At 32.2% G+C, this 20,176-nt stretch overlaps 1 protein-coding gene and 1 pseudogene across 1 annotated transcript; both read left to right on the plus strand.

Moving 5' to 3' along the window:
* Nucleotides 1-2,314: 2,314 nt before the first annotated feature.
* LOC111298641 (wall-associated receptor kinase 2-like) lies at nt 2,315-5,467 on the plus strand. The gene is made up of 3 exons (XM_089758361.1): nt 2,315-3,516; nt 3,614-3,784; nt 4,045-5,467. The coding sequence occupies exons 1-3, from the start codon at nt 2,652-2,654 to the stop codon at nt 5,112-5,114; spliced, it is 2,106 nt and encodes a 701-aa protein (XP_089614487.1). The 5' UTR covers nt 2,315-2,651; the 3' UTR covers nt 5,115-5,467.
* Nucleotides 5,468-16,778: 11,311 nt separating this feature from the next.
* LOC111300012 (putative wall-associated receptor kinase-like 16 pseudogene) lies at nt 16,779-19,678 on the plus strand (annotated as a pseudogene).
* The last annotated feature ends 498 nt before the right edge of the window (nt 19,679-20,176 follow it).

Raw genomic sequence — 20,176 nt, forward strand, 5'->3', positions numbered from 1 at the left:
TATCTAGATGATGAAATATATGCTTGTTGTACATGAAATGAATATATTCAAAGAAAATGTAATGTATTTACTAATGTGATCAAAAATTTTTTTACTTTTTGATTTTTTTTAAAACCTAAAAAAAAAGCCATTTTTTTAGATGAAAGAAAATAACCTTTGTCTTTTTTTTTTCCAATGTAAGTTTTTTATTTTTTTTATTTTATCGAAATAAAAACTTTATCCAATCTTAGATGAAATCAATTTAATATCACATAAAGTAATTATAAAACCAACAAGAAAATACCAAAAAAAAAAAAAGATACAACATAGCCCTTTTATGTGCCTTAATCAATGTGTATTCTATAAAACATTGACATGGCTTTATCTAGCAAAGGCATCTTATAGTGCACTATATGCAACGTTTAGGATCTGACAGAGGCTAAAAGGTTCTTAAATTATTTTTCACTACCGTCTGTGGTGGACTAGTAACGCATTTCGATTTTCACTTATGATAGGCTACAAACAGAAAGAATTTAATTTGAGTAGAAGTATTTTACTAGCCATTGGAGAGGTTAACACCTCACAAGAGCATTGGTACTCTATCATTTCTTAAGAATGATGCAGCCTGGGTTTAAAGCTCATGTTATGATATGCACTTGTAGTGTGTGAAGGAACAAATTCTTGAACACATTTCAAATAAATCAACAAATAAAAAAGTATAATCAGCCAAATAAATCAATAAAATGAATGAATAAAAAAAAAACTAGACTATTCAACTAAGACCTAAGATCATATAAAATTAATTTTAGTTCGACACTTTGCAATCTTAAATAGAGTCATCAAGCTATCATAACGTATAAGTTCAAGGACTCGATTGTTAGATGTAAAAATAAAAAAGTCACCTCTAATCTTTTTTATTGAGGTGCGATTGGCTACCAATTATATCCTTTGGTCAACAAATTCAAGGTTGGGTTTGGAAGTAGCTCACAGGATCCAAAATAAATTTGTGTTCTCCCCCCATTTTGTAGAACCAATCCGGGAAAAATCCCTTTCAGGGATTGAATCCCTAATTTTCTAGATTTAGGGATCCAAATCTTTGAAAATGTTAGATTGGCAACTTGAAATTAGTTGCCTATATGACTTTTTTTTTCTTTTATTATTATTTTTTATTTTTTTAGAGAAAACATAAAAAAATAAAATAATTTAATTTTTAATAGACCTTAACAGTTGGACTTAGCTGGATCTAGACAATCAAGTAATTAAAACAATACTCAATAATTTTTAAAATGAAATTAATTTAGACAAAATTAAGTGTTTACAGGTAATTTTATTTCTTTAGTTATCAAATTGATAAAAAATATATAGTTTATGAGTCACTTTTATATTTTGCTTTATTAAAAATCTTGTTATTATATGTTAATATTTATATTTACATTGAATTTTTTTACAAAAAATATATAAAAAATGTTTTTATTATTGTATCCTATCATATCAAAATTTTTAATTTTTAAAAATTATCATATTTTCATGTTCATACCGCATCATATTCATATTGCGTGTCCATATATTTACTTCATAAGTTACAATCTTTTCCTTGATCTCTCATAATTTCATAAGATGGTATGTGTAACCAAAAACTTTTTAAAGATTTAAAGATGGGCGCTTGAACTTCCATCATGGGCCTCAGAATTGGATCCAATTTCATGCTATCTTTTTGATCGTGATAGGTGTTGTGTGAAGAGACTAATTTCTCTGCCATGTTGGTGTTAAGCAGGGTGGGTGATTTTGGATGTTGTTGTGGTTTGATTGCTGCTCATTGAGATGGAGTTTGTTACTTTTTCTTACCTATTTCTCAACAATGCTCTCGAGGTGTATTGTAATGGTAATGTTTTTCATATTTAAGATTACAAGACTCGAATTTGAATTTTTATCATTAAAATAAAAAACCTAACATACTATTAACAGATCATGCATATTGTAATCTTGACTTAGCAGTGCCACAAGTCAAGAATAGAAAACACGGCAAACAGCTGTAAAAATGCGCATGACTGGTACACCTGTACAACGACTCTTGACTGGGCAGCACCACAAGTCAAGAATAGAAAACACGGCAAACAGCTGTAAATGCGCGTGACTCGTACACCGTGTACTACTAATCTTGACTTGGCAGCACCACAAGTCATGAATACAAAACACGACAAACAGCTTTAAATGCGCACAACTCATAAACCGTGTCATAAATTAGCTTGTGGAATGGGATGGTAGACTTGGCTTTTACCAAGTCAATCATCATGCCAGGTCTTAAAGGTAATCACATAATGAAAAACAAGACGGCAGGCATTTATGCTGTGTACCTCGGTTAAACAGGATTGATTGGCTGCTAATTTTACGAAAAAAAAACATAATTTTGAAACATTCTAAAAAATGGACAAAGAAAAATAGAATGAAGTATAAAAAAGACTCAAATAAAAGAAGCACAGATTGACCATCAAAAGTTGAGCATTCAACTATATACCAAGTCTTTTTTTCAATAAATTAAAATGCTAATTTTCTCGGTTGAATAAGAAGGGTGCGTTGGAATATTGCTTGCCAGTCTGCATAATTTGAAGCTTGCACTAGCTCTACACTGCAAGGGTTAAAGCAAGGGCAACAGCAACTTTTGCCTTTGGAACATGTTCACTCTGGTTAGAATTTTACAGTTGATTTTGTTCAGCTGGTTGCATGCAGAAGGAGTAACAGTAGCTTCTCAAGCCTTACCAGGTTGCTTAGATAAGTGTGGAGATCTGAGCATTCCATATCCTTTCGGCATAAGGAAAGGCTGTTACTTGAACTATAATTTTTTAATCACTTGCAATCAGTCAACAAACCCCCCTCGACCACTATTAATGAAAGGTAACTTAGTTGTCACTAACATAACACTTGGAGGTCAGCTGGATATCTTGAATCGTGTAGCTAGAGATTGTTACAAAGCCGGCACACGTGTGGATTGGTCTAGCTCCAAGCTATGGGCGTCCTTGTTCACCATCTCAAATGATAGAAACAAGTTCACTGCTATTGGCTGCGATACTAACGCGATTGTCGAGGCTCAACGTGGGGATGATAATAGTACTTACTACACCGGCTGCATGTCATATTGCGAAAAAGAGGACTTAGACGTCCACAGAAATTCTTGCTCAGGTATAGGATGCTGCCAGATCTCCATTCCTAGTGGACTTAAGAATATTAGCATATCAGTAAAAAGCTACAACAACCATTTAAATGTACGGGACTTCCATCCTTGTAGCTACGCCTTTATTGTTGATCAAAGCAAGTTCACTTTCACATCTAAAAGTTTTGAGGACTTAGAAGAGAAAGAATTTCTTCCTTTGGTGCTTGATTGGGCTATTGGAAATGAACCTTGCAAGGTAGCTAAGCATAAATCTGACTATGTATGTAAACAAAATAGCATGTGCTATGACCCTGAAAACAGGTCTGGTTATCTCTGCAAGTGCAACGACGGCTACCATGGAAACCCATATCATCCCATTGGTTGCCAAGGTATCATTATTATGCTCATATAACATTATTTGTTTTTATGGTGTTGCACCTATTTTGTTATTTTGGGATTTATCTGTTTCTTTTTAATGATTGTCAGATATTGATGAGTGCAAAAATTCGAGCCTACATAACTGCATTTCTGAAAAGAATTGTGTAAATATATTGGGAAATTATAATTGTTCTTGCCCAAAAGGTTTTCATGGGGATGGCAGAAAAAATGGAACTGGCTGCGTAGCTCATCAAGTAAACGTGATAGGAACCTCTATCGGTAGGTTTTTTTTTTTTTTTTTAAATGATTTTCTAAAACTGTTCATAAAAAAGTACTCTAAGCGTTGATAAGCAATTAGTAATAGCCACTCACTGACTTCCTTCTGTATTAAGTGGCTACCTAATTGATTTGGAGAGAGCGATATATTTGAGTTCAGTAGATTTTAGTTCAAAATTATAAAAAAAAAAAAAAAAGAGACGAAAGACTGGAATATGTTAGTTATTGGATGGGTTCTAATTTTAGCTTTTGTTTTATCGCAGCTGTTGGCATAAGTGTGCTGGTTGTTCTTCTGGGTGGCCCATGGTTGTTCTTCATACACAAGAAAAGGAAGCTACTCAACACGAAAAGGAAGTTCTTTCGGCAAAATGGTGGTTTAATGTTACAGCAAGAGCTGCATAGACGAAAAGTATCAACTGAAACAACTAGGATTTTCACTGCCGAAGAACTTAAGAAAGCAACCAAAAACTATGATGAGAGCCAAATTATTGGAAGAGGAGGTTCTGGCACAGTTTATAAGGGTTTCCTGGAGAATGGCACTGAGGTAGCTATAAAGATGTCCAAATTTTTTGACCAAATCCATATTGAGCAATTCATCAATGAGATTATTATTCTCTCCCAAATAAATCATAGAAATGTGGTCAAGCTTTTAGGTTGTTGCTTGGAGACTGAGGTCCCTTTGTTGGTTTATGAATTTGTCACCAGTGGCACCCTCTCGAATCACATCCACCATGACAACAAAGGTTCTTCTCTTTCTTGGGAAATTCGGTTAAGGATAGCTACGGAAGCGGCGCAAGTGCTGTCGTATTTGCACTCTGCAGCTTCTACACCAATCATTCATAGAGATGTGAAGTCCACAAATATACTCCTGGACAACAATTATAATGTAAAAGTTTCCGATTTTGGAGCTTCTTGCTTAGCTCCGCTGGATCAAACTCAGTTATCAACAATGGTGCAAGGAACTTTTGGATATTTGGACCCTGAATTCTTGCAAACAAGCCAACTAACTGAGAAAAGTGATGTCTACAGCTTTGGAGTTGTTCTTGTTGAACTTGTCACTGGAAGGAAGGCACTTACTCTTGACAGGCCTGAAGAAGAAAGAAGTTTAGCCAATCATTTTCTTACGTTATTGAGTAAAGATCGCTTGTTTGAGATTCTAGATTATCAAATGGTGAAAGGAGGAGCTATTGAGCAGATTAAAGAAGTTGCTGAACTCGCAAAGAGGTGCTTAGGAGTAAAAGGGGAAGAAAGGCCTGCCATGAAGGAAGTTGCAACAGAGCTTGAGGGATTAAGAATGATGCGCCCTGCTTGGAGGAACATCTATTGTTTCTAGTTAGACCAGTAACTGAGGCTTCTCAACAGGTGGTGTAGATGTTTGTTTAGCTAGCAATCAGATAATTAACCCTCCCCCCCACCACAAATAAGCTGTTTTTGTATCTTTGCTGCTTTTAAATTTGTTTGGCACTGTTTAGGTACTAATGTTGTTGCTTGTATATAATGTATGATTGAGGAGTCAATAACCTGCCCTAAAGGTGTTTGATCTTTAGGTCCCTTTTGGGATGTAATTTCATTTTAATTTATATATGCAGATTCTAGGAGTAAAGCCAGAAGAAATTGACTCTCCAACTTTCTTGCATATCTGTTGACTTTGATCCCCATAATTCATAATTTCAGATTGATATATTAGAGTTTGTGACCCAGGAGGACATCTGAATGTTTAAAAGATTATTTGCTGAGCCAAAAAGAAAGTGGATCAAAAAGTCACTTTGTTAGAGATGTAAAATTCAAATGATTAACCAATATTCAATATGAAGTAATTATGAATCTTAGGCATTATAAAACCAAACATCATACATTTTGACATGTTTTATCCATTAATTATTTCTAATTCTTCAAACCAAATTGGAATCGGATGGGTTGTCCATCGCCATTAATGGTGAACAAAGCTTTACTGTTGAGAAGTTGAATGATACGTATATAGCGCGTTGTTCAAGCTCAGAAGAGGAAAAAATTTAGATAAAATTTTTCAAGTAAATTTTGTGCAATTTTTAATATAAACAAAATTAAATAAAAAATTTAAGTTGATAGATCGATAGAATAAAATGAGAAAATCAATAATATTAAAACTTACAATTTGAAAAGACTAAGAAATTGAGTAAAGGCTACAAGATATGTAACAGTGCTAGTTTTCCTAAAGTTTTATTTGCCTCATCACTTGATTTATTAGTATGTAAAATAGTTATTGGCAATAGACTTCGAAAATATAATGAAGCTCAATAATTTAAATTTTGTGCAATTTTTAATATAAATAATTTAATAAAAAATTTAAGTCGATAGATCGATAGAATAAAATGAGAAGATCAATAATATTAAAACTTACAATTTGAAAAGACTGAGAAATTGAGTAAAGACTACAAGATATGTAACAGCGCTAGTTTTCCTAAAGTTTTATTTGCCTCATCACTTGATTTATTAGTATGTAAAATAGTTATTGGCAATAAACTTCGAAAATATAATGAAGCTCAATAATTAACTATGTTTTACATTGATGAAATCAATCTACTGAGCATTTATTGGCATAATAATAGAATTATATGATTTGGTTATAGAAAACTTATTGGCCTTTTTCTAACTTTTGTTTCATATGCAAAATACTTCTATGTAAATGATGTTTTCTATCTTGTATCTTCCAAAAACCAAAAAAGTTTTATTTATAATTAAATAGAAATCTCTTTTTATAGACATAAGTGTCCACAAAAATACTTATTTGTATAGGCACCATTCTTTGTAAGACACAACTTTTAGTTAATAATTGTCTATTAAAGAGATATAACTCTATATTCACCATTATATATAATCATATGACATTATTATTTTAAAATGTTTCAACAATCCCCTATCATTTTCAAAATAAATAAAATCGTTGATAATTTTGGAAATTTTTTCATATATAAAGGTATTTATACAAATGATTAAGTACTTTGACTCATTAAACTTAAGACTTGACGTCATATCAAGCGTTGAGTCAAGTTTCTGTCATGAGTGACTTCATATTATAGGCTTGAACCTCATCCCTAAATATCCAACATAGTTATTTTAATTTTTCATATCACATGGTGAAATTTTAATTTATTCATATTTTTATCTTGTATGTTCATAAGACCAAGACCCCCACCTTTCAACTATTAAGGATATCCAATTATCATAAATTCTTTTAATTTATAGTGATTACTTTATTTTTATTCTTGCCATGATGTTTCACGTTTGTTTATTTTATATATTTCTTGATATCCCAAGAAATTAATGTCATTGTCACTAAATTGTTGACCATACATCATAGTATCTTTTTCACTAAGTAAATTATTGTAAAAAGGCCTCAAATCCCTTAGTGGAACAAGACAATTTTTTTTTGTTATTTTTCATAGCCTATAATCATTATAAATTCAAGACTTAAAACTTAACTTATTGTGTATATATACTCCAATAGCATGACTTTTGGTCAACAAATTACATATATACATAAGAGTGTTTCACATATTCTTTTAAAACATATGTCATTTTAGAAGATCATCAACGGACTTATTAAGTGACTTAAAATTAATATATATATATATATATATATATTCACCTTTTATCATGGACATTCTTAATCATTTTATGCCTTTAACAAAATCGTGTCTACCACCCAAATGAATCATAACAATATTTTTAAATATAATAAATTCAAACTTTACTCATAGCACCAATACACCTATGTGCAATTAAAGTTCATCGACATTTAAACTCTAATTTCAAGTCCCTTCACAATCAAATTTGTGAGATAACACTATTCAAAAAAAGACTGATAGCAAATTCATAATGGATAACTTATTGAATGGCCAAATCCAAGGTTTACTGCTTTAAAAAGTCCACATCATTATCTAGGCCACACATGGTACATAACCATCATGCATCTTTGCCATGAAACTTGTGCACTTTTCTTTTAAATTCTATTCACATAAATGCCATATATTTTTACAATTATATAAATCTTTGTTTGCATTAAAACAAACTTTATTTATTTTTGGCAAATCTTGCTTATGTTTTCCATGGCATTACTTTCTTTCTTTAATAATTCATAAACATGGAAAGTTGGCAGTGATACTTAAGCATAAAATTTTTTTCATATACTGACATTTACCTATACCAACAGTCAAATTACGTAAGTAAAAAGAATTTTTATTCATGAAGTTTTGTTATTGTTAGTATAAACAATACATATACCAACACTTTGTTATTTAATCGGTATATATTGATCTTTTTTTTACTGTATATAAATATCCATTAGTATACTTATTTATATACTAACGAATTATATTATAATTGTTAGTATAAGTTACAACTAGTACGAATTACCCATAGGTAAATGGTATTTTTACCAACCAAAGTAATTGATTGTCAGTATAATAATAGGATATACTAATGGTTGTATCTAATCGTTAGTATAAACAGCAAAAAATATTTAGATAATGGTAGCTTATGCTGACGACCTCTTATTATAACACGTTGGTAAAGTCAAGGTAAGGTATCTAAGCGTGGTTGTTTTTTTTTAAACTGTTGTTAACCTAACCCTTAATCGCTCCTCTTTAAACTTTTTTGTTCAACCTAGCCACAGCATAGTTTATTCTTTGCAAATCTTTCTTTGTTGTTGCCATCTTTCTTTCTCTTTGTCTTTCAATTTTAAAAACTAATGTTGGCAACAAAAGAAAAGATAAAAAATGAATGTTACTAATTTAATTAATGTTTTCCTGTTTTGTAAATTACTTTAACTCTTTCACTTTTCACACTATCTCACTTTTGAACCCTAAAACCTCGAATTCAAAAGAGGTATGTTGGAATCCTCAGAGCAGTTAGGTTGCTACTAACGAGTAAGTTAGTTGAAATCACTCATTTTCCACCATGTTCATTCTATTTTTTTTCTTTATTTTTATCTCACATTCACTAAATATATTATTGCTTTCAATTGGATTCTCTTCAAAATTTCAAAAAGTAATCTTTATGGTTATATGGATGACATATTTTCGCATTTATGTTCCAATTTTAGGTTTGATAGCTTACAAATCTGTTACTATGCTACTAAGTTGGTTTGAGTTTTCTCTCATAGTAAAATATCTACAATTTTTGCTGGTAAACTTCAATATGTTTTGTTTGCTAGCAATCACTCTAAACAAAAGCCAATAGGGCGACTTTATAATATGAATAAATGTTGATAGATAAAACAAGTGATCAAAACCTCAAACAAACCTATGAATCAAAATTGCTAAAACCACAGTGCTATGATCTATTGGATATTAAAACAATATAATATACATACTCAAGTTTTTTTTTCCTTTTTTCTTTAAGGAAATGCTATCACTTCAATCGTGAGTCAACTGAAAAAAAATATGGTGAGAATGGTTGTAAAGTAGTTCCATAGGTAAGGATTTCAATTCAAATTTAAGGTTTAATGGCTTTATTGATTCCTACGAGATTAAAAGCCCATAGTTTTCTCTTCTAAATTGATCCATTTGAAATTTGTGTTGTAAACAAGCAAACATGCCTATCAAAAATTCAAATCGTGAAAATTTAAGAGTATCAACACGTGGGGTTGTTTAAAATCTTTACAAAAGATTAGATGTGACTTCATGAAAGTGATATTCTTAGCTACATTTCTTCTTTTGGGGGGGTTTTGCAATCCAAATTCTTCTTGATTTATGGCCTATATTCAACTGTCGGTTCTATTGCAAATAGGTCCAATTTGGGTCTAATCAAGAAATATTTATAGTTAATCTTTTTCTTTCTAATACTCTTAGCTAGCGATATCTATTGCTTATTAGAAAAGTAGAAACATGAATTACTTATATATGTTAGCTTTGGAAGACTTGTAGCAATCTAAAATTGAACATTATCTTTGGTTGAGCATTATTTGGAACTAGAACAATTACAACAAATTTTTACCTCAATATTTAACTCGAAATATTTAAGTGAGCTTTCATTCCTATATAATATATATAATTGTATGTATTACTACTTAATTCTTTTTCATACTTCTTGATTGAGATTTTACGTATGAAAAAGGTTTTAGCCTTTAGTATTGAGAAACTCATTTGGAGATAGCAAAAACAAAACAAAATAGTTTTTAAGATCTGTCCATGTCATCATTTGTCAAAAGTTGATTATTTTACCTAATATTTAGCATTGATGTAATTGGTAACATTGCCATGTCTTCATTCTTACACCGAGAGTTATGCCACTAGATTTAGGTATTGAATTGTGAAATTAATGAAAATGTCATCATTCTTGCAATGAAAGTTATGCCACTGGATTTTGTTTTGAATTGTAACATTTTCATAATATTATTCCTAATGAAAATGTGACATTATGCTTACATAGTCTAATTTTATTTTTTTAAAATGAAAAAGCCATTTTTTTAATGTTAATTTTTTAAATTAATGAAATAATATGATCCTTTAAGTTTTAAATGCTATTTGTTTTTAAATTTTTTCATTGATTATTATGAAATTAGTTTTTTAGGTATATATTCATATAGTATTGGAGTTTAACAATCATTCTCATTTGCTTTTTTTTTTTTTTTTGGAATCACTTTAGTCAGAGATAATACATACAATTGTGAATATTAATCATTCTTATGTATTGGAGTATCTTTTATGGTTATGTCTTTTCTGTTGGGACGTAAAAATGGACTTAAAACAAATAACTTTGATACTTAGATAACTTTGATAGGGTTTTTGTATAAAACAAAATACTTACTAATAATTAAGTTGACATTTTTAGATTTTATTGTTATCGTCAAGTAATTTTTGAGTTTTTTAAGAGATAATACATTTCAAGTAATTAAATATAATTTTAATACTATAGCAAATCATCGTACATTTTATGGATAAGATGTAGGTAAATCTCACGTCAAGAGCTAATGAAAAATACATTAAAAGACTTATTGATTTTTTAGACTTTGCCTTTACAAGATCATTTAAAGATGAAAAAATTTGGTATCTTTGTATTAAATGTGTCAACACATATAAAGTGTGTAGCAAAGACACATTTGATCACATAATATGTGATGGTTTTCTTAAAAGATATGTTTGACGTATATTTCATTAGAAGGTCTTAGATGCATGTTTACCAATTAGAACAACTAATGAGAAAGAAAAAGAGTTAGGTCCTGACATTTATGATTTGTTACTTGATATGATGGCTGAAAGAGTTATGAATGTTGATGTGGGTAACATATAAACTGGAGATACTAGTGGAGAGTAACACCTTGGTTATAGAATTGATAATGACAAGTTTTATAGTTTATTTAAAGATGCAGAGAAAAAACTATATCCAAATTATAAAAACTTTACAAAGTTCTCCTTTGTAATATATTTGCTCCACATTAAGTGTTTTAATGGCTGGATAAATAAGTCTTTCAATGCATTGTTAGAGGTATTAAAACTTACTCTACCAAAGGATAATACATTGCCAGGGTCTTATCAAGTGTTGAAAAAGATGATTTCTGCCTTAAGTTTAGGATATAAAAAAAATTCATGTTTATCCCAATGATTGCATGTTATTTTGGAAGGGTAAGGCAAATGAAGATATGTGTTTAAAATGTGGCGCTTCTAGGTAGAAAGAGAGCTTGAATGATGTAGAAAATGATCCCAAAGATACAATAAAAAAAAAAAGTTGTCAAGATTTTACGTTGGTTTTCTCAAATTCCAAGCCTACAAAGGTTATTCATGACTTCAAAGAATGCTCACTTGATGACTTGACATGAATATGTGTGTATTAAAGATGAATGTGTAAGACATCATACAGATTCTCTAGCATGGAAAGAATCATATTCCAAGCTTGGGATGCTTTTATTGAATTGACTTCTTTTTCAATAACTAGAACCCTTGGAAAGGATCTTTCATGTTTACTCTTTTTGGGCGAAATGGAATATTTAACTCCACTTTGGATGTCATGGGATTTGAAGCATATTTCTTTGTTTGCCAATGAAAAAGGTTTACAAAAAACTGAATATCTCCATTCTAACCACACAATGGTGGTGTGACAAACTTTCAACTTACCAGTGTGCAAATGGTCATTTTCTCAAATACAAAAAATGTCTCCATAGTGCTTAAGAATAGTCATGCATTAACTAAACCATAAAGGATGGACATGCTATCTCCATCATATCTTTCTTACATATATAAGAAAAAAATTACACCCCATTAATTTTTACATTAAGACTTGCCATAATTTTGTATCCATTCCAAGGAATTCCAACCATTCCAAGGAGCTCTTGGAATTCTCAATTAATTAAATTTCAGCCCAAATGATAAGAAAAGATAAACATGAAATACAATTCATCCAACAAGAAAAATAATCGATTGACTTACCTATCAAAAATCAAGCAACACTTAACAATTTCTTTGTTTCTTGATTTTATTGTATTAGCATATGTCAGTCAAAGATTTATTGTCCTAAAAGAATTCATTTGAATAAATAAAAAAAACTTGAATAAATCCTTGTTTTAATCCCCGAACATATTGTCCTTGTCTACCGTTATTGCCTTTAATAAAATTTCTTATAAACTTGCAATAATAAAACCTTAATATTGTTAGAACTTGGGGTTCAAAAAAACAGAAAAATTGAGTAAAGTTTTCATCGATGTCACTTTTCTTAACGTTTTATTCATCCTCACCACTTGATTTATTGGTATGCAAAAGAGTTATTGACGATAACTCTTGAAAATACAATGAAACCCTATGTTTGATTGTGTTTTGCATTAACAAAATCAATCCACTTAACATTTACTGACATAAGAACAGAATTATATGATTTGGCTATAGAAAACTTATGGGGTTTTTTTTTCATATGCAGAATATTTCTATGTAAATGATATTTTCGATCTTATATCTTCCAAAATTAGAAGAATTTTATTTATAATTAAATAAAATTCTCTTTATACAAACATAATTGTCTATAAAAATGCCTATCTGTATAAACACCATTCTTTGTAAGACACAATTTTTAGTAAATAATTATATCTTTTAAAGAGATATAACTATTCACTTTCATATATAATTCATATGACTTATTATTATTTTGAAAATGTTCCAACAAGTAATATTTAAAAACAATTATTGAAAATACTATTTATAATTCAAATTTGATGAGTACATATTTAATAATATAAATTCTATCAAAATTTTTACTAAAAATGATAATTTAAAAAATATACTAAAATTTTTTCATATTTTATATACTTTATATATATAATAAGATCCTTTAATCTATCTTTTTTTATTTTTTATTTTAATTTTATTTAATCATGAACTTCATCAATCAACTTTGTCTAAGTTTTCTCCGAGAAGAAAAGAGAGAATGAGTTAGTCATAACTAACTCTGCTGATGTGGCGATGCAAAAAAAAATTTTATTGGAGGCTTTTTTTTTCCTTTCTCTGCTTCAGCTGATCAATTCTTACCACTATTTCCCCCGCAGCGTGAGAAAGAAAAGGTTCTGGTCAAGCCTCCCAGTGATATGTTTGAGGTAGGGAATCACCACCAACAGAATTCATTGGTGGCTTAGTTCTTTGGCAGAGTTCCTAATTTCAGCGAGTTCCGCAGATTGGTTTACATTTTATGAGGAAATGATGGTTCTGTTGATATGAAGCCTATTGTAGCTAATCTTTTCATTTTGCAGTTTTCCTCTGAGCAAGACAAAGACAGAATGCTTGAGTCGGGGTCATGACATATTCAAAATAAAAATAGGGGAACCACACATGAAAACCTTGGATTTTAATATGACAAGGTTGCCTGTTTGGATACATCTGGGTACTGTCCCTTTAGAGCTCTACACCAAGAAAGGATTGAGCTATAATGCCACTTACGGTTTCAAATAGTGGTCGGATAGTGGTATAGTGATTACTATTTTATGGTAGCGTCAACTTCGAAATCGTTATCTTCCGCGATAGAGATGAGAGATGAATTACACCAATAATAGCTCTTTACAACTGCAAATAGTGGGGCAACGATAAATAGCTGAAATATCAATCCGTTTTTCTCGCAATTGACTGCTATTGAGGGTTTTGTAATACTTTTTTCTTCATTTTTATCAAATCAAAATTCTAATACTTAGCAAAATAAAGATAAAAACCCATACCAAGCCACAACAGTCAAAGAGTTCGTGCTCTTTCATAGCTTCCATATTTATCAATTGCAGTAGATGTGGGTTCTTGATCTTTTCAACCTTGAGAGAGATGAGTCCATACATGATAGTAGAGAAAATTAATTGAAGCAGAGAACATAAGGGTCTGGTTGCTACATAAGGTTGGACGCCTAGGTTGGTTGTGGGTGGGTTTGCAAGGAAAGGGTTTGCTTTGATGGGGAGGAAAATTAGAACATTGAACCAAGGCAGGGGATATGGAAGAGAGAGTCGGAGAAGAAATAAAAAAGGACAATGAGGTGATTTTAGGAGAGTAGTCATGTTCTAACGTGACTTTAAATTAAAATTAAAATTATTTTTTTATATGGAAAGTTGGGAGGGAAAGGCAATTAAATAGTGAGAATTAAGAAATTGAGAAATTTTTTGAATGGTTTAGATAAAAATAGAGAGGGAATGAGATGATGAGAAATGAATTTATTTTTATGAGATTTTTGTGAAGTTATTTTCATGAATATTTTGTACATATTAATATGGTTTTAAAATAATTAAATTTAAATGACTAAAGTTTTACTGTTTAATATTATTGTTATATTTTTGTGTTTGATTAAAGTTTGACTATTAAATTTAATTTGTGAATTATAATATATTAAAATTTTCATCCATTATATTTTAAATTAAATTAATTTGCAAGTTTAACTTCATGTAATTGAAAAAGATAAGAAAATGTTTAACTTTTTATATATAATACTATTTTGTCACTCTTAGAAAATTATGTTAGTAAATTTCACTATATTCATGAATATATTTGAACAATTTTTAAATATAAATTAATTTGACTATTAAGATATAATATAAAAATATTAATAATTTATTTTTTCAGATAAATAAAGAAATTAAATTATTTTAAATATCATAAAATAAGAATTTTCGTTATTATAATTATAATTTACTTCATTATATGAGTTGTGTAAAAATAAAAATATTCACTGACTATGATGGACATAATAATCATTATCTTATCCGTTATGTTTATAATTATAAAAAACGTGTTATAATTGAAAACATGATTGTATCCGTAATTTAAATCTTTGATTACCATTACTTTGGACGCTATGGATATACGGTTACGGCCAATAAAAAAGGTTAGCCTATGCGAAAATTTTGTGTGGAGATCGATGTTGCTGTTGATGTTGCTGGATTTATTGATGTTGTGCTTGTGGTTATTTTGTTTCTTTATCAGTGCAAGTTACACGGTTGCCTCCGAAGTGTCAGCGCCGCAGTATTTGTGGGCATTCTGATAAGATATGTCCCCATAAGCCTGTTGTTGCAAGTGCTAAGGTCTGGCACCCAAAGAAACAGAACGATGACAAGCCTCCACCAGTTCCTAATGCTGAATTGCTCAACAGGTTATGGGTGATGTAAAAAAGTCTACTCCAATGATTGCTAAACCTGCTTCTGAACAGAAATCAAATGCCAAATCTGGTCCATTAAATGATTTGCTATTCTTGTCTCTGTTGATGAGAGTACTAAAGCGGCTAGCTCAGCCCCTGTTGAACCTGATTGTCATGAGGCTTTGTTGGATAAGCCTGCAGCTATTGCTTATAATTCGCCTAGGAAAACTCGAGCAGCTTCAGCTGGTGTGGCAGATCTAATGAAGCAATTGAAATGCGAAGGTTTAAATAGATAAGGGCTTAAGCCGGTCAAGGTGGAGACCTCTTCTTTTTCTGCTTGAATTTTCTGATTTGGAATATCAGAGGGCTCAATGCTCCCCTGAAACAAAAGGAGATAATTGATAGAATTAGACAATGTAATGTAGATGCGGCTTGTTTGATAGAAACTAAAGTTAAATAGCATAATATACAGCAAATCTTGAATAAGCACTTTGCTGGTTGGTGCCTGCTCCTTAACCACTCCTCTGCATATAATGGAAGAATCTGGTTGCTCTGGAAGTCTCAGTTGAAACTTTGAATTGGTGGCTGCCACTGATCGAAGAATCACTAGCAGCATTCTTTATGGCACTCAGAAGTTTTACCTTACTGCCATTTATGGCTGTAATAATGGTGTTGATATGAGGCTTTGGACTCACCTGTTCTCTCTCAAAAGTTCCTTTTCTAGCTGACCCTGGATTTGGGTTGGTGATTGCATGTTGTAGCTCATCCCTTTGAGAGTTCTAATTTCAATGGCTCCCAGGTTCCTAACAATGATATTAAAGAATTTCCGGAATGTTTGCATGTTTTGGCTGTCTTGGATCACCCTTACACTGGTTCCCATTTGCTTGGAGTAATTACACACTCTTTAGAAAGTTGGATAGAGTGCTTATTAATGATGTCTGACTCACTCAATTTGTAAATTCTACTGTTGAATTTTTGCCTCTTGAAGTCTCTGATCAGTGTAATTTGTATTCATGTTTGAGTTTATCATATTAACAGCTTTGGAAGAGGCGGCGGCAAGTTGGCAAACAACTAGAGACAGTCAAACGAAAAAAACTCATCAATCACAAGGGTGAAGTAACCAAGGAAGATTGTAGAAAACAAAAGGAAAAAACCTTTATTTTTGTATTGGATCCATCAGCTTGTGCTTGCTGATTTATTCAGGGGTGTGTAACAATGTTGCTCAAACATAATTTATGATCTCGGGTTGTGTAATTTCAAAGTGCAATTTTCTAATCAATAGACCAAGTCCTAAGTGAATCCGTTAAATCCAAAGAGATATTGCAGGTGATACAAAGCCGGCATTATACATACATTTACATGTCTTAAGCATATCCTTTGGTCCACCAAAAAAATCACTCCGTAGAAATTACTTGACCAGCTATTTTTTCCTCTTTTAGTCTAATTTTTGGTTACAGATTTACAAAGAGGGGGTAATGGATTCACATACGAGGCTCGCAGTAGGCACCCTGGTATGGTTGGTATTGGCAGCAACTGCAGCAACAGTGACCAGAGCTCAAGCGTTAGCCAAACCTGGCTGCCCTGCTAGTTGTGGAAATCTAAGCATCCCGTACCCGTTTGGCACAAGGGAAGACTGTTTTCTAAACCCAAACTTCCACATCATCTGCAATGATTCTGCCAACTCATCCACAGCCTTTTTAGCAAGTACTGATTTTGTTGTTACCAATATCAGCGTAGAAGGTCGGTTGCAGATTTTGGCCACTGTTGCCCGAGATTGTTACAAAGTTTCAGGCGACAGTGTGATCCCATCCCCACAGATAGTATCCTCCTTTCCGTTGTCGATTTTCAACGTCTCTAATACTCGAAACAAGTTTACTGCCATTGGCTGCGACACTTATGCATTCCTTTTAGGTTCCGTGGGCAATAAATACTACCGTGCGGGGTGTATGGCCCTATGTGATCGCATTGAAGACCTGGTTGATGGTTCTTGTTCAGGATTCGGATGTTGCCAGATACAGATTCCTGATGGGCTGAAAAATATCGATGTGATAGCATATAGCTTTAACAACCATTCTCAGGTGTCGGATTTCAACCCTTGCAGCTATGCTTTTGTTGTTGAAGAAAATCAATTTGAGTTCTCGTCGGATTATGTTCGATCTATACCTGAAGATTACAAGTTTCCCATGTCGCTTGATTGGGTAGTTGGTAATGAGACATGCGAGGAAGCTGAGAAGAATACACCAAATTACGCATGTCATCAGAGTGAGTGTTACGAACCTGGCTTAGGCATGGGCTATCTTTGCAAATGTCCAGACGGTTATGAAGGGAATCCATACCTCCCAGAAGGCTGCATAGGTATGTGTTTTAAAGATAACGAGGAATAGAAGAGAGGAACATAAATTTTGATAAAGTAGTAATGCCTTTTCAGGTTAATTCTCAGCCATTTTCGCAGCTTCCTGATCTGCAGATAAATAAGGACTTATTCATTTGACAATTATAGATAACATTTTTTTTCTTGTTAATTGAAGAAAGGAGCTTTATGTTGACTACTAGATTGATGGTACGGCCTGTTTTTGTAGATATCGATGAATGCAAAATTTTGAGTCCCTGCCACCAAAATGCAGAATGCCACAATTTTGCAGGAAGTTTCAAATGTATTTGTGGAGATGGATATGAAGGGGATGGCAAAATAAATGGAACTGGCTGCAGTTCTGTACACAAACCTAAAGGGTTTCCCTTTGTTAACATTGCTCTAGGTAATGATACTTTTTTGTGTCTACAACATAACTGGAATGAAAAAAAAAAAAAAAAAGAAAGCAAAAGAAAAAGCAGCTGTGATTAGCCACTGCACCAAAAATATCCGTTGGCCGACTTGCAAATCGTGTGACACTGCACACTCATTTGGGTGTCTGCGGCACGATTGGCACAATTTTGGATGCAAACTGCACCCCCACTTGAGTTTGATTGCATCCAAATCAAGCCTCAACGTTTAAATTCCACATTTGAAAAAGTACCTAACTGAAAAATTGGACATAGATGCGAACTTTATATTTAAACTTTCACACTGCAATAATTTTGCAAAGATAATTTTGCAATTCAATAATCGCAATAATTCTTTTTTTTTTTTTTTCTATTTCATGGTAAACAGGTATGAGCATAAGCATCTTAGTGCTAATATTGAGCCTTTCCTGGATTTATTGGGGACTTTGGCAAAGACAGCTCATCAAACAGAAAGAAGAGTTCTTCCAACAGAACGGTGGAATTATCTTACAACGAGAATTTTCAAAGCATAAAGGGCCTATAGCAGCCAAAATATTCACAGCAGAAGAGCTCAAGAAGGCAACAAACAACTACCATGAAAGTAGAATTCTAGGCCAAGGAGGTCATGGAACAGTGTATAAAGGAATATTGCAAGACAACAGAGTTGTCGCCATAAAAAAATCCACGATAGCTGATAACAGTCAAGTTGAACAATTCATCAATGAAGTGATTGTGCTTTCTCAGGTCAACCATAGAAATGTGGTAAAGCTATTGGGATGTTGTTTAGAGACTGAAGTTCCCCTGTTAGTTTACGAATTTATAACCAATGGTACCCTCTATCATCACTTGCACGGTTCAGGCCTTGCATCTTTCATTCCCTGGGAAGGTCGTCTAAGAATAGCAGCAGACACTGCTGGGGCACTCTCATACCTGCACTCTGCTGCAAATCCTCCCATTATTCATAGAGATGTTAAGTCTACTAACATTCTTTTAGATGAGCATTACACTGCAAAAGTATCAGATTTTGGAGCTTCGAGATTAGTTCCTTCGGATCAAACCCAATTAACCACATTGGTACAAGGAACGCTTGGATACTTGGACCCGGAATACTTTCTATCAAGCCAGTTGACTGAAAAGAGTGACGTATACAGCTTTGGGGTTGTCCTTGTGGAGTTACTGACTGGAAGAAAGGCACTTTGTTTCCAAATGCCTGAAGAGGAGCGAAATCTAGCCATGCATTTTGTTTCTGCACTCAAGAAGGATCGACTATTCAAAATCATTGATCATCGTGTGCTTCTTGAGGAAAACACTGAACAAATACAGGAAGTTGCCATGTTGGCGAAGAGTTGCTTGAGAGTAAGAGGGGAAGAGAGGCCCTCAATGAAGGAAGTTGCAACGGAATTGGAGGGTCTAACAACAATGAAAAAGCGTCCATGGGTAAAAGTTGATGTGGATTTAAAGGAGACAGAAAATTTGCTAGGTGAAGTCTCAGGTGCAAATGCTCGAGGTACTAACAGCAACCCGTCTCGCTATGACAGCATTAGGCAGGAAATCATATTACATGGCCGGTAACAATGCGGCATATATTATGGCTATTGCTTCCAATACAATAACATGATTTTCTTTTGCGTTTTCTCTTTTCGTAAGAGGACATATGAACTCATAAAAACATCCTAACTTGTCATAGTTTTGGCTGTAACATTCATTTTCTATATACATTTTTAAAATTTTATAAGACATGTTATTGTAGTGACATATGTCACCCTGTTTGGTTATCAAACCTTGTCCATGCAATAATATCAACTTTTAATTTGTTGTAGCGGTTAAGTAAAAAAATACTTCTCCTTGACTTTCACAGTTTTTTAAAAATATTGTTTAATATTTTAATTTTTTTTATAAACTATTGATGTTCTATAATTTTTAATGTTAAAAAGTATAAATAAAATAAATTTGAAATATAAAAAAAAAAAACCTAAGAATATTATGTGTTCAAAATAGAAAAGAGGATACAGTTTTGAAACAAACGAAAAATAATAAAAAATGGGAAGGAAGGAGGATTTATTTGATTAT

The sequence above is a fragment of the Durio zibethinus genome, chromosome 3, assembly GCF_047325235.1.
Source record: "Durio zibethinus cultivar Kanyao isolate XHJ-2024 chromosome 3, ASM4732523v1, whole genome shotgun sequence".
Lineage (NCBI taxonomy): Eukaryota > Viridiplantae > Streptophyta > Magnoliopsida > Malvales > Malvaceae > Durio > Durio zibethinus.

Bases quoted from the DNA above. Each gene is read 5' to 3' on its own strand.
- LOC111298641 (XM_089758361.1), top strand. From the start codon at position 2,652: ATGTTCACTCTGGTTAGAATTTTACAGTTGATTTTGTTCAGCTGGTTG. The intron at 3,517-3,613 runs GTATCATTATTA...AATGATTGTCAG, and splicing joins TCATCCCATTGGTTGCCAAG to ATATTGATGAGTGCAAAAAT. The intron at 3,785-4,044 runs GTAGGTTTTTTT...GTTTTATCGCAG, and splicing joins CGTGATAGGAACCTCTATCG to CTGTTGGCATAAGTGTGCTG.